This window comes from Trichomycterus rosablanca, chromosome 17, assembly GCF_030014385.1.
Source record: "Trichomycterus rosablanca isolate fTriRos1 chromosome 17, fTriRos1.hap1, whole genome shotgun sequence".
Classification (NCBI taxonomy): domain Eukaryota; kingdom Metazoa; phylum Chordata; class Actinopteri; order Siluriformes; family Trichomycteridae; genus Trichomycterus; species Trichomycterus rosablanca.
In genome coordinates, this window is record NC_086004.1 from 16,347,615 (window position 1) to 16,360,581 (window position 12,967).

The following is a 12,967-nucleotide window of genomic DNA, read 5'->3' on the forward strand; positions in this document are numbered from 1 at the left end:
TGTTTGTATGTTTTTCTCGCAAAAACTGACAGAAACGTTTCAAGATGATGTTCTGGTCAGAGGAGAAAAGCTCAAAGTAGTGTCTGATACTAAATATCTTGGAATCATCTTAGACTCAAACATGTCATTTAAAAAGCATGTTAAAAAGGTAACAAGTACTGTTAAACTGAACTTAGCTAATTTTAGACACATACGACCATATCTAACAGCTGCTACAGCCAAACTCTTCATGCACGCAATGATTTTTTCTCATATATCGTACTGCTTTACAAGTTGGTCACAAACAAGCTCTACAATCTTAAAACCTATTGAGTCTCTTTATAAACAGGCACTAAAGGTATTAGACCGAAAGCCCAATAGCTATCATCACTGTCATATTGTACAAAAGCATAATTTATTTAGTTTTGATAACTTCAAACATTTTGCAGATGCTTGTCTCATTTTCAAGATTTTAAATGGGCTTGCTCCTCCTCCCTTGAATCAGTTTATAGCACAAAAAGATAGTAGAGGTAGTAGGATAACAAGAGCAATTACTAGAGGGGACTGTATTGTACAATACAGACAAAGCAAATTTGGGCAAGCAGTCTTCTCAGTTAGAGCCACTCAATACTGGAACAGCTTACCAATCGAGTTAAGAGCGAGCACAAATTATCAGACTGTTAAATATAAATTGAAGACATGGCTGAAAGCAAATCAAACCTGTTATCATTGATAATCACATATATTTCTATCTACTGTTTGTGATGTTATATGTATGTACGTTTATGTGTATATATGTGTGTATTTTAATAGCTTCTTCTGTGTATAATGTTTTACTGAGCTATTGACACTGCTTCCAACCCTACAACAATAACCTGCCTAGGGACTACAGATGGAAATTAGCTTTATAGCTAACTCTGGTACATTTACATTGATGTGGAAACAAAAATGTTGATTAATGTACATTGTCCCTGTTAAATAAATAAATAAAATAAATAAAATAAGGGATCCACCGCAGCGGAAGACAAATTGACTATGCTAAATTGGGAGAAAAAGTGAACAGCCACACTTGTTTCAGCCACACTCACTGCTAACAGGTATAAAATCCTTCATATATAAAATAAATAACTTGCTTCCAACAGTTATTCACTGAACGAGGTCCATAAAGACATGGTTTGACAAGTTTGGTGCAAAAGAACAGAGCCCTGACCCTCAACCCAGTTAAATCCTTTTATGAGAACTTATAAAAGTTAAAAGCTTTTATTGCAAATCAGACCTTCTCCATCATCTGCATGATCTCACAAATCTTCGTTGACTGAATGGGCAGAGTTCCCACACACTACAAAGTGTTTTAGGAGGGCAAACTCTATATTAAAGTCAGGTTTTAAGATATCCTAATAAGCAGATGTCCAAATATTTATGGCCATTCAGGAAGTTCCAATGCAAAACTGAAGGTAAATACTTAAAAACACCAAACACCATTGGTTGAACAAATCTGTGTACGTTTGTGTGTGCATCAGACTGAAACGTACCAACAATGACATGACAAACTTGTGCAGATAGACCACTTGAATGCAGCCAACATTAAGCTTGACCTTGCTGTCCACCTTTGATGTGTCTGTGTAACCATCTCCTTCTGTGGCTTTGGGAGTCAGACTCATATTAAAGCTAAACACCTCATCACCCACTATAGAGACAGCCTGAAAAACACAAACATATTGAACAAGCAACATTTTTTATAGATAGCTTCACATTTGTTCAATATTGTGTCAATTTTGTTACCAGTACCAAATGCTAACTTGCCTTCTTGTGAATGGTTTTGGGATCCACATTAATAATGAGAAAGTTCTGCAGGCTGGCAGACATATGTGTTTGGTTCCTGTGCATCAGGAGAGAGCCATGCAGACCTAGAAAAGAAATAAGACAAAGACCATACTTCTAAAAAGCATTATAGCAGTCAGCCAGTAATTAGCTTGGTTAAACATAAATCAATCAGCTATTCAGTTCTGGGGAGAACATAGAAAAGACAACCAAAATATTTGATCAAATATTTAACAGAACACTTTAAGCAGAATAGAATATGGATGCTTGTTAACTACAAATAATATTTTATCAAAAAGTATTATTAGGATTCAGGTAGTGCTTTTATTTCTAAATCCCTTAAATTTATTACCTGTTCTGTAATACTTGTACTTTTGTAAGTAATAAACTATGTATGTTGTTCATGTTTAAAAGGATTACAGTAACTTTTTTGAAACAGGCTGTAAAATAATGTAGTGTTTTTTGTTTAAATAAGGAATTATACAGTGGGGAAAATAAGTATTTGATCCCCTGCTGATTTTGTAAGTTTACCCCCTTACAAAGACTTGAACAGTCTATAATTTTTATGGAAGGTTTATTTTAACAGAGAGAGACAGAATATCAACAAATAATCCAGAAAAAAAACATTAAATAAAAGTTATAAATTAATTTGTATTTAATTAAGGGAAATAAGTATTTGATCCCCTACCAACCAGCAAGAATTCTGACCCCCACAGACCGGTTATGTGCACAAAAGGCACACAAATTAGTCCTGTCCCTGTATAAAAGACACCTGTAACAGAATCAGTTTCTTCAATCAAATCTCTCGCCCACCATGGGCAAGACCAAAGAGCTATCAAAGGACGTCAGGGACAAGATTGTAGACCTGCACAAGGCTGGAATGGGCTACAAGACCATCAGCAAGAAGCTTGGTGAGAAAGAGACCACTGTTGGTGCGATAATTCGAAAATGGAAGAAATACAAGATCAGAGTCAATCGCCCTCGCTCTGGAGCTCCATGCAAGATCTCACCTCGTGGGGTAAGAATGATTCTGAGAAAGGTGAGGTCAGCCCAGAATTACACGGGAGGAGCTTGTCAATGATCTCAAGGGAGCTGGGAGCACAGTCACCAAGAAAACCATTAGTAACACACTTCGCCGTAATGGATTGAGATCCTGCAGTGCCCGCAAAGTTCCTCTGCTCAAGAAGGCTCATGTACAGGCCCGTCTGAAGTTTGCCAATGAACACCTGAATGATTCAGAGAAAGCTTGGGAGAATGTGATTTGGTCAGATGAGACCAAAATTGAGCTCTTTGGCATCAACTCCACTCGCCGTGTTTGGAGGCAGAGAAATGCCCAGTGGGGATGGTGTTCTTGGGGTCATATCCAGCATTTCTCTGCTCCCAGCTCCCTTGAGATCATTGACAAGCTCCTCCCGTGTAATTCTGGGCTGACCTCACCTTTCTCAGAATCATTCTTACCCCACCAGGTGAGATCTTGCATGGAGCTCCAGAGCGAGGGTGATTGACTGTGATCTTGTATTTCTTCCATTTTCGAATTATCGTGCCAACAGTGGTCTCTTTCTCACCAAGCTTCTTGCTGATTGTCTTGTAGCCCATTTCAACCTTGTGCAGGTCTACAATCTTGTCCCTGACGTCCTTTGATAGCTCTTTGGTCTTGCCCATGGTGGTCGAGAGATTTGAACAGAAGAAACTGATTCTGTTACAGGTGTCTTTTATACAGGGACAGGACTAATTTGTGTGCCTCATGGGCACATAACCGGTCTGTGGGGGTCAGAATTCTTGCTGGTTGGTAGGGGTTGGTGGTCAAATACTTATTTCCCTTAATTAAATACAAATTAATTTATAACTTTTATTTAATGTTTTTTTTCTGGATTTTTTTGTTGATATTCTGTCTCTCTCTGTTAAAATAAACCTTCCATAAAAATTATAGACTGTTCAAGTCTTTGTAAGGGGGTAAACTTACAAAATCAGCAGGGGATCAAATACTTATTTTCCTCACTGTAAATAATTCTTTATTAAGTTAATCTAGCCACAGAGTTACAATCATTATGAGCATCATTTAGTAAGATTATCATACAGCTACAGAACAGATACATGTGAGAAACTTTCTTTAGTTTTACTCTTTTTCTGTTTTTACTGTGTAATGTTTTTTTTCTTAATTCCTATTTTATATTTTTTTTATCAGTAATTCATTAGCTTTTGCTCATACACGATCATACACATTATTAACACGGTAAAAGTAATAGATCCCAACCCAGTAGTTTACTTTGCAATTCGACACCTTCAGATATAAAGCTGACCAAGGAACTTACCAGTTAAAATTGGGTTAATGATGCATGTGGGCTTCTGACTGCAAAAGTTTTAACATGAGGTAGGTTTTTCCATTTTATGGGGGAACCAATTGGCTTCGGCCATCCCTCACTCCCCAAGGATTTTGTTTAAAAATAAATATACATAACTCATTTGCATGTAAACATCACTGATACATATACATGCGTGTGTGTGAGAGAGAGAGAGAGAGAGAGAGAGAGAGAGAGAGAATATGTGTGTGTGTGTGTGTGTGTGTGTGTGTGTGTGTGTGTGTGTGTGTGTGTGTGTGTGTGTGTGTGAGAAAAAGAGAGAGAAAGAGAGTGAATGTGTGTGGGTCTATATGCAGTTTAATGAAAAATTGTTTTTTAAATTGTCTTAAAAAAATCTGACCCTGAATCTTAATGTCAGCTATGTTGCAGTGCTGATCACACAGCAGCACGTTCAACGCCCCAAGCTGCATCTGGATCTTTATATCAACGATGTCTTCCTCAGAAGGGGAACTTGCAGCTGAAATAAAATGTAAAAATTGCTTGCTTTCTTTTCTTCTAATAACTTGTTTGTAACAATAACTGGCTGAAGCTGGTGATATAACTGTGTCCAGATGAATAGGACTATGTTGAATAAAGCCATTACGATGTGCATGAAGCGGTACGCTCCTGCCAAGGTTAGAAAAAAAACTAACTGTCAGGCTGAGAAAAAATTTGGTAAACCAAAAACCACAAAAAAACTAACAGTAACGGCAAAAGGACATTTGTAGTATGTACTTTGTGAAGTGTGCAGTTAAATAAGCCCTATTAATATGGACAGAAAAAGTCACCAACTGTAGTTATTCATAATTAGTCAAGGAATTAAATGGTCATGTCACCAGGGTAAATAATAAATAACTCTTTACATCATCAAAGTTCAAAGTTTATGTATGGATATTTTGGCCCCAATAGATTGTGTCATACTTTTTATAAAACATATTTTAAAAACTATACATTTGTAAAATAATTCTCTAGGGTTTTTGCCCAATGTTTTTTAAACAGTCAACGAAAAAAACTATTGCAGAAATCAAAATTTATTGGGGGGTTGACTTGTCTTAAAAGAATATGTTCTAATGAAGAAATGTCTGTGGGCTTTTTGCCCTCCTCTACATAAAAATCAATTCTATAACTACTGAAAACGATAAAAAGGTGTGTGGGTTTTAGTGTATGCACTCATACTGGATTTGGAAGAGATAGCTTTTGTCTCTTCAACACGCTTGCTCTCTCTCTCAGGTGAGGAAAAGCTGCTAGAGGACAGCGCAGCAGAAATAAAGTCCATGAAAGAAAGGAAAGCCTCTGTATGCAGCATCCAGTCCAGGGATGAGAACATAACCTATATACACAAACATTTATAACATGTCCAATAAACTGTGGTGGAAAAAACCCTTTTAATAAAGACCTTGCTTTTAATAAATACCTTGAAGACTGAATTATAAGTAGAAAAAGAGGTCTATTCAGATAAGATCTGCAGATAAGGATCACACTGGCAAGCCTTCATGTAGAAACCTCAGCAGTGCGATCCAGAGAATGGGAATGATCCACTTATATACATAGAGACAAATGTCCTTGTGGGACAGTGGGAGAGTTCACACGTTGACAGATGTTACTTAGGTGGGAAACAGGAACTGTTTGAAGACAACTACTACAACATCTGCAAGTCGTAAAACTGTGAGCAACAGCATTTGTAGGTCACTTAATTGCAAGCAATGCGCTCTTTGTTATGTATTAATTAACATTTTCCTTTACAAAACCTACATAGGTTTACATAGATGGTGTATTTAAATAAGTTTACATAGACCTTAGCCACATTTACGTAAATGTAGTTTTTCACAACTCCTGACAGTTAGCCCTAGTACTTTTATGTGTCAGTTAGGATCAGAACAGAAGGAACAGAAGTTAACACACATGTGGTTGTTATTTGGTAGCATTGCCTTGAAGTTGTTTTTTTCTTCCCAAAGTTCATCTCTAGGAGAAAGAACTTGTCACTTCCTGAACAGTCAGATGGCTGTGTGGTCTCATGGTGTTTAAACTTGCATATTATTGTTTAAACAGTTTGTGTTAATCCTTTACAGAAAGTAAAGAAAAATGAATATTAGGCTGTTCAAAAAAATAGCAGTGCCAGCATTTTTCTTTAAAAACTCAAAAACTGTATGTATAAACTGAAAATAATGTTTGAGGTTTCACTTTACTTTAAATTACTGAACTAATATTTAGTGGCATAACAATTGTTTCCGAGATCTGTGTTGCACTGAGTCGACTAACTTCTGGCATCTCTGAACAGGTATTCCAGTCCAGGATGATTAGACTACATTCCACAGTTCTTCTGCATTTTTGGGTTTTGCCTCAAAAAAACACGCTTCAGATGTCAGCCCACAAGTTCTCTCTGGGATTGAAGTCAGGGGATTGGGTTGGCCACTCTATTACCTCAATCTTGTTTGTCTGTAACCAAGATGTTTTGGGTCATTATCATGTACCACTATGCTTTACTGTCTTCACATTGTACTTTGGCTTGAATTTATTGCTCAGGGGACGTCTGACATAATGTCTACGGCCACTAGACCCAAAAAGAACAATTTTGCTTTCATCAGTACACAAAATGTTGAGCCATTTCTCTTTGGACCAGTCAATGTGTTCCTTGGCAAATTTGAACCCATTCAGGACATGTCTTTTTCTTAACAACGGGACTTTGCAAGGAGTTCTTGCTGGTAATTTGGCTTAACTTAATCATCTTCTGTACTCACTGGTAACTTCAAATGTTCCTTGATCTTTCTGGAGGTGATTATTGGCTGAGCCTTTGCCATTTTGGCTATTCTTCGATCCTATCGAACAGTAGTTCCATGCTTCCTTCTGCATCTTTCAGGTTTTGGTTGTCACTTCAAGGCATTTGAGATCATTTTAGCTGAGCAGCCTATAATTTGCTGCACTTCTCTGTATGTTTTTCCCTCTACAATTAACTTTTTAATCAAAGTACGCTGTTCATCAGAACAATGTCTGGAACAACCCATTTTACCCAGTATTTCAGAAGGAAATGCGCTATGACCAACATGTGCAACATTTGCCACCCTCCTACCTTAAATAAGGGCCAAAATTGACAGCCGTTCTTCTGCAGAATGAATTACTTCACCAATTGAAATCCTCACTGCTATTATTTTGAACAAGCCCCTTTCAATCAATGCTTCGATTACTCAGAATGAGCAGCATGCATGTCCTAATTGTTGGGTTTGTTTTGTTTTCATTACTCTACTACACTTTTAAGTAATTTTTTTGCTATGTAGAAATAGCATTTCTACTAAAAACAGTGATTTATCAGGTTAATGATGTTGGACTGCTATTTTTTTGAACACCACTGTATAAAGGGATTATTCACATAAGCATGCTATTAGTAAAATAAGTAATACTCACATTTATTCTCTGTTTTGTGTTCTCAAAATCAGCAGCAAAATTGGGTCCATTACAATCAGCCTATAGAACAGATCACAGAAAAACCTAGAAGCTTAATGTGGCACCATATTTTAAGTACCCTTACATAAAACAAAAATTGCTTTACACATGCCACTGGGAAAATAAATTAGTTAACACATAATAATGGTATTGAAATGGAATGTTATTTTGTTTTTTAGGTCAACAACAGCAGCTAATGCTAATATCTACTATATCTACTATGGTCAATAAATAAAGTTTGTATCATGAGAACAGTTTTAAGATATAAAGTTTAGCTAGACATCAAAGCAGGGTAAAATTAAGCCCTACATTGAAATACTCCACTTTAAGAAGGTCAGCTTCTTGTTTAGCTGAAGAATTGAGAATGCAAAAAGGTTCTCCATAAGCATCTATGACAACAGAAAAAACATTGTTAAAGTGTGTACTTTTTACACTTACACAAAGAATATTGTGTATGTAATTCAGATTACCTTGATCATAAGTAAATCTGTAATACATCCAATACATTACAGTACATTATAGCCTAAATACCTTATATAGTTTTACAACTTTATGTCTTGCTAAAGGTGAATACATTTTAATAAATGCTAAATATACTGTATATGGCATCATTTTAAAAGCACGCTAAACTATGACAGGGTCTGCACATTTCCTTGCAGTAAAAGACAGCCATTAAATCTAATGCCGAATATAACATTTTAGTTTATTTACTTATTACAAACCTGGAAATTCTAAGCACTTTACTGATATGCTCTTTATATACATGGTGGCCAGCATATCATATTTGTGCACTGTGGTGTCAATTCCAAGCTGAGCTGCATGCAGGACCAAAAAGGGAGACTCAGTCCCATACTTTGGCTTTTTTAATGTAAGCAAAACCTACACAGAAAGAACAAACTGTCAAATCCTGGATGTAAAGCAAAAACATACATACATACATACAATCAAAACAAACTGGAACAGTACAATTTGTTAATGTACCTCCATGATCTCAAAGTTAAGGAGAGCAGTGGCAACATTTTCACTTATGTTTTCACTGGTAATAGCTGGCTGGCTTCCTGTCTTTACAGAAAGTGCCCATTTGGGGTCTGCATTTGTTTCAGGTTTATCTGTAAAACAATTTAGATACAATCCATATTTAGAATTTAGTAGGATGAGCAATCAAACCACAGAAAATAAGCTGCAATATTATCACCTTTAATTCCAGGTTTATTTCTGTCAGAGGTTCTGTCTGACGATTTGCTACCTTCTCCAATGTTTTCTCCTAGGATGTTCATCAGAACACAACAGTCGTCCTGACCAAGAATAATCTACAAAACCAGAAAAAATATTTTGTTAATGCAAAGTCACATATGTAATGGTTTTGGTTTGGGTTAAGTTCATTAACGCTATGTCTGCTCATGGGCCATGACCGTTTTATTTGTCAAAGAAACATGTCACAATTTTGCTGTATTCAGTGAATTTACATTTGGCGCCTATGTATGTCTGTTATATGTGTGACTTTAGATTTATTATTCAAAGGAAATTTAGAGGCGTATCTGCTTTTGTATTGTAATACAACACCATGTCAGTTTTTAGACAAATATCTGGGCAAATATTTCCACCTGGCATTAAACATACATATCCATACATTAAATACTAAGTGTTATAATTAAGTACTCACATTCACAGATTTTAACACTCCCTTGACTTCTAAACCAGGGATCTTTGTGAACCAGGATGCAGCCAGGTTTCGTTTAACAAACAGCTCCAAGTTAATGGGTTGCAGAATTTCAAAGTCTGGTTGTGGTGCGTCATCCTTTAAAACTGTCCTAAAAACAAAAGCAATATAACAGTCCACTGCTACAACTTATTCTTACAGTGGTTTAAAGACTGGCAAAAAAACCACAATACCACAAACCTTATTTCCAAAAAAGAGGTGACATTTTATAAAATGACCCAAAAAAAATCGCAACAAAAGATTTTATATATTTTGTGCTATGATCACAGTCACTTGGTAAAAAGAAGGTCTGTTGGTATTAGTGCTCACTCAATTAAAAGACCATTAGTGATGTTAGAGAGTAATGTTGGCTCAGAAAGGCTGAATCACATTCGACATATCAATTCATCCCAAAGGTGCCAGCCAGTGAAGTTCCACTGTACAAAACGCATCAAATCATTTCTTTATGGACCTTGCTAGAACTTTAAAGGACATTATTTTATACACCTGTTAATGTGGATGGGGCATCTGATGGGGCATCTGAACTCAATTATTAGTGTCCACATACTTTTAGCCATATACTGTTTATACAATTCTCATTTCCAGACAAGTTTAGTTCTGCTGGAATAGCCAAGCACAAAAGGCATGACCTTGATGGCGGCATATGTCTTAAAATCCCAGTACAGTATAGGCATCTGCATCCTTAACACCTTCAGACATGGGGCTTGTATTTAATTTCTAGGGCAGAATGTGTTTTTTATTACTTCAAACTGAAGTAATAATTTTACTTCACAGTAATAATAATAATAACAACATTTGTCACTTTTCATAATTTGGCCTAATAGCAGTTCACAGCCCACTGTTAGAAACAAATCAGATTCCAACACTGACATACCTCATCTGGTTGGAACTACTGTTTTATATATGACTATTAATGTATTAAGATGAGAAGTGACATACAATATCTATTTCTGTGAGCCTGGGGCAATAATATGTATCCAGCCAAATACCAAAAAAATCTTAAGAGAAATTAAATCAAATGGTGAGACAGCCAGTTTTTTTACAGACTGAACTATAATTTAAATTTATAAGTTGCAAGGTTTAATGCTAAGAAGATTATTATTATTATTATTATGTTATAACAAATGTGCATCGTAAATTACAATGTTTTACCTTAATAATTTAAGGTGGGTGAGCTTTACATCCATGGTCTCCACTACAGCTGGAAAAGAAAATCCCTCAGCTGGTGTCAAAGAAAAGCTGTTGCTGACTGTGATAAGACCCAGGTCAACCACAAAAGCATTGTAGGATGTGGAGGACTCTGGTATGACAATAAGTGGGGCCTTGAGTTTGATGTCCATGGAAAGTCTAAAACTCTTTTCAGCAAAATCCTTTACACTGGAGGCTGCTTTTTCTGCTGCCTGTGCCGTAGCCACACTTAATGCCTCCTTGGCTGTCTGGAAGTTATCCACAAAGGTCTATAAAAAAAGGTGACAATTAGCAAATGGCTTACTGTTGAATTTATGAATGCGAAAGCATGAGCCATGTTTTATTAATGGCAAAAATGAAATGATTGCAATGAGATGTACCTGAACCAGATCTACAGATGTTACTGTGCGAAAAGTAGAAAAACATTATGCAGGAATAGTGACCAAATGTACAACCAAACTACAAATTTGGACAAGGCTGCATAAAACACATAAAACACATTTTACCCATTTTCATTTGGGCAAATAATAATATAAAAGTAAATGGAATTAGAATTTGCATGGAACTATTTTGCTAATTTCTTTTAAACAATCATCATTAGTCAATGGTTAACCAATAACCAACAAGCTTATAGCCTCCAACTAATACATAAAATGGATCATTGAGTTTCAGCACTCGGGTGCCACAGATGTCAATTATGCCAGCCCACAACTGCTGAGATCCAAGGTTGGGAGTGGGGAAGCCCTACAATAGATTGGTGCCTTGTTCAGGCTATTCCTGCCTTTTCACAATAAAACTGGCCTCTCATGACCCCAACCAAGACAAAGCCTCCGAGCCACTAGTCTCGCCCGACTTGATCCTTCACCCAGGACTCGAGGAAGACAATCCTCAAGACTCTTCTCTGTACTTGCAGCCAAGTGGTGGAACGAACTTTCTCTGTCTGTCCGAACACCTGAGTCTTTTGCTGTCTTCAAAAGACAATTAAAAACTCACCTCTTTACTTAAGCTCTTATTCTCATTGATTTCTTGCAACAACAAAAAAAAAAAAAACTTTGGTTCTAACAGGGTTTCAGCAGATTTATGTTCTTGAACTGTTGTTTACTTAAACTAGAGTAAGGTAATGTCTACTATGGAGGCACTTCTGTAAGTCACTCTGGATAAAAGCGTCTGCTAAATGCCAAAAATGTAAATGTAAAGCGTTTGAAATGGGAAAAATTTAATAAATGAATGAAAAATAGTGTAACATTGTAAACATGCAATAAATGTAAAACAAGATGAAAATAAATACTGTAAGCAGAACCTCATCAACATTACAAATGTAGAATTTAAAAAGTTAATTTTGAGCGCTAACTACTTAACATGCATTTCATAATAAATGAAAATGCTATCATTATTTAAAACCTTTTTTTGACATCAGTATCATATCATATTACAGGATGCTAAACAGTTCTACCTTTATCTTGGGACATGACGCAAAGTCCTTGCAAATCATGCAAAAATCCAAATGATTTCTGTAAAAAATAACATTACACTGGCGCATGTGCACTGAGGGCGAGTCTCAGTTTAGCGGTCTAAACTCTTGTGTGTGTTCACACACGCACTGTTCAAACTGACAGCATTAATCAAACAATTACTTCTTGGTCAGTTATCAGTTAACTGATTAATGACATCCATATACAAGTCTTAACATTGGTTAATGATTCAAAAGCAAAGCAAAAACACAATAAAAAGAAATTGATAAAAGTCGAAAGAAAGTTTTCACTGATCAACTTCATCGTATTTTGTAAATGTAAAACATTTAGAATTTGATGCCTGTAATACTTTACAAAAAGTGGGGTAGAGGCATGTTTGGCACTGTGTTCCATCACCTTTCCTATTAATGAGCTTTGTTAATAGTCTGGTAACAGAGGACACTAATTGTTGCAGTTGGTCATGTCTTGCTAAAATAATCATGGAGACCCTAATGGCAGCATCTGCCTCTCTAAAATCACATTATGCCTCCACATTATTGGTACCTTCAGACATATGCAAATTACCCACGCAGTGGCTATTAATTTACGCACATACCATAACAGATGTTGTCTTTTTCACATTTCCCAGCTTGGATGGTTCTTTCCATCTTTGGCACAGAAAAACTGATGTCCTTTTTTTAAAAAAAAAAAACACGCTGAACAATTGACTCAACTGACCACAGCACACATTTTACACTGTTTGAAACCATTCAAGATGAGCCTTAGCCCAGAGAACTCTGAGGCTTTTCTGCATAGGATTGATGTACAGCTTTCTCTTTGGGTAACAGGTTTCAGGTAGCATTTTTAAAGCAGCGGGGACTGTGTTAAGATCTCTTCAGATTTCCTCTTTCAGATCTAATAAATAATGTTTACTTTAAACTAATTGAAAATTCCCTCAAGACGTTTGGCAGAGTGGTAAGCCACGACTCATCATTGCTTGTAAAGCGTGATCCTGGTGGATGTTCTTTTTA

At 36.3% G+C, this 12,967-nt stretch overlaps 1 protein-coding gene across 4 annotated transcripts in view; it reads right to left on the reverse strand.

Moving 5' to 3' along the window:
* The window catches only part of vps13c (vacuolar protein sorting 13 homolog C), a 139,764-nt gene that overhangs the window by 69,676 nt on the left and 57,121 nt on the right, over positions 1–12,967 (reverse strand). For all 4 annotated transcript variants that reach the window (XM_063012860.1, XM_063012859.1, XM_063012862.1 and 1 more), the window contains 11 exons: positions 10,450–10,754; positions 9,241–9,388; positions 8,773–8,887; positions 8,559–8,686; positions 8,300–8,456; positions 7,887–7,966; positions 7,539–7,598; positions 5,316–5,469; positions 4,501–4,617; positions 1,783–1,886; positions 1,512–1,679 (listed from right to left, as the gene is read on the reverse strand). In XM_063012860.1, the coding sequence (XP_062868930.1) occupies positions 1,512–1,679; positions 1,783–1,886; positions 4,501–4,617; positions 5,316–5,469; positions 7,539–7,598; positions 7,887–7,966; positions 8,300–8,456; positions 8,559–8,686; positions 8,773–8,887; positions 9,241–9,388; positions 10,450–10,754 (1,536 nt within the window). The remainder of the gene's footprint in view (positions 1–1,511; positions 1,680–1,782; positions 1,887–4,500; positions 4,618–5,315; positions 5,470–7,538; positions 7,599–7,886; positions 7,967–8,299; positions 8,457–8,558; positions 8,687–8,772; positions 8,888–9,240; positions 9,389–10,449; positions 10,755–12,967) is intronic.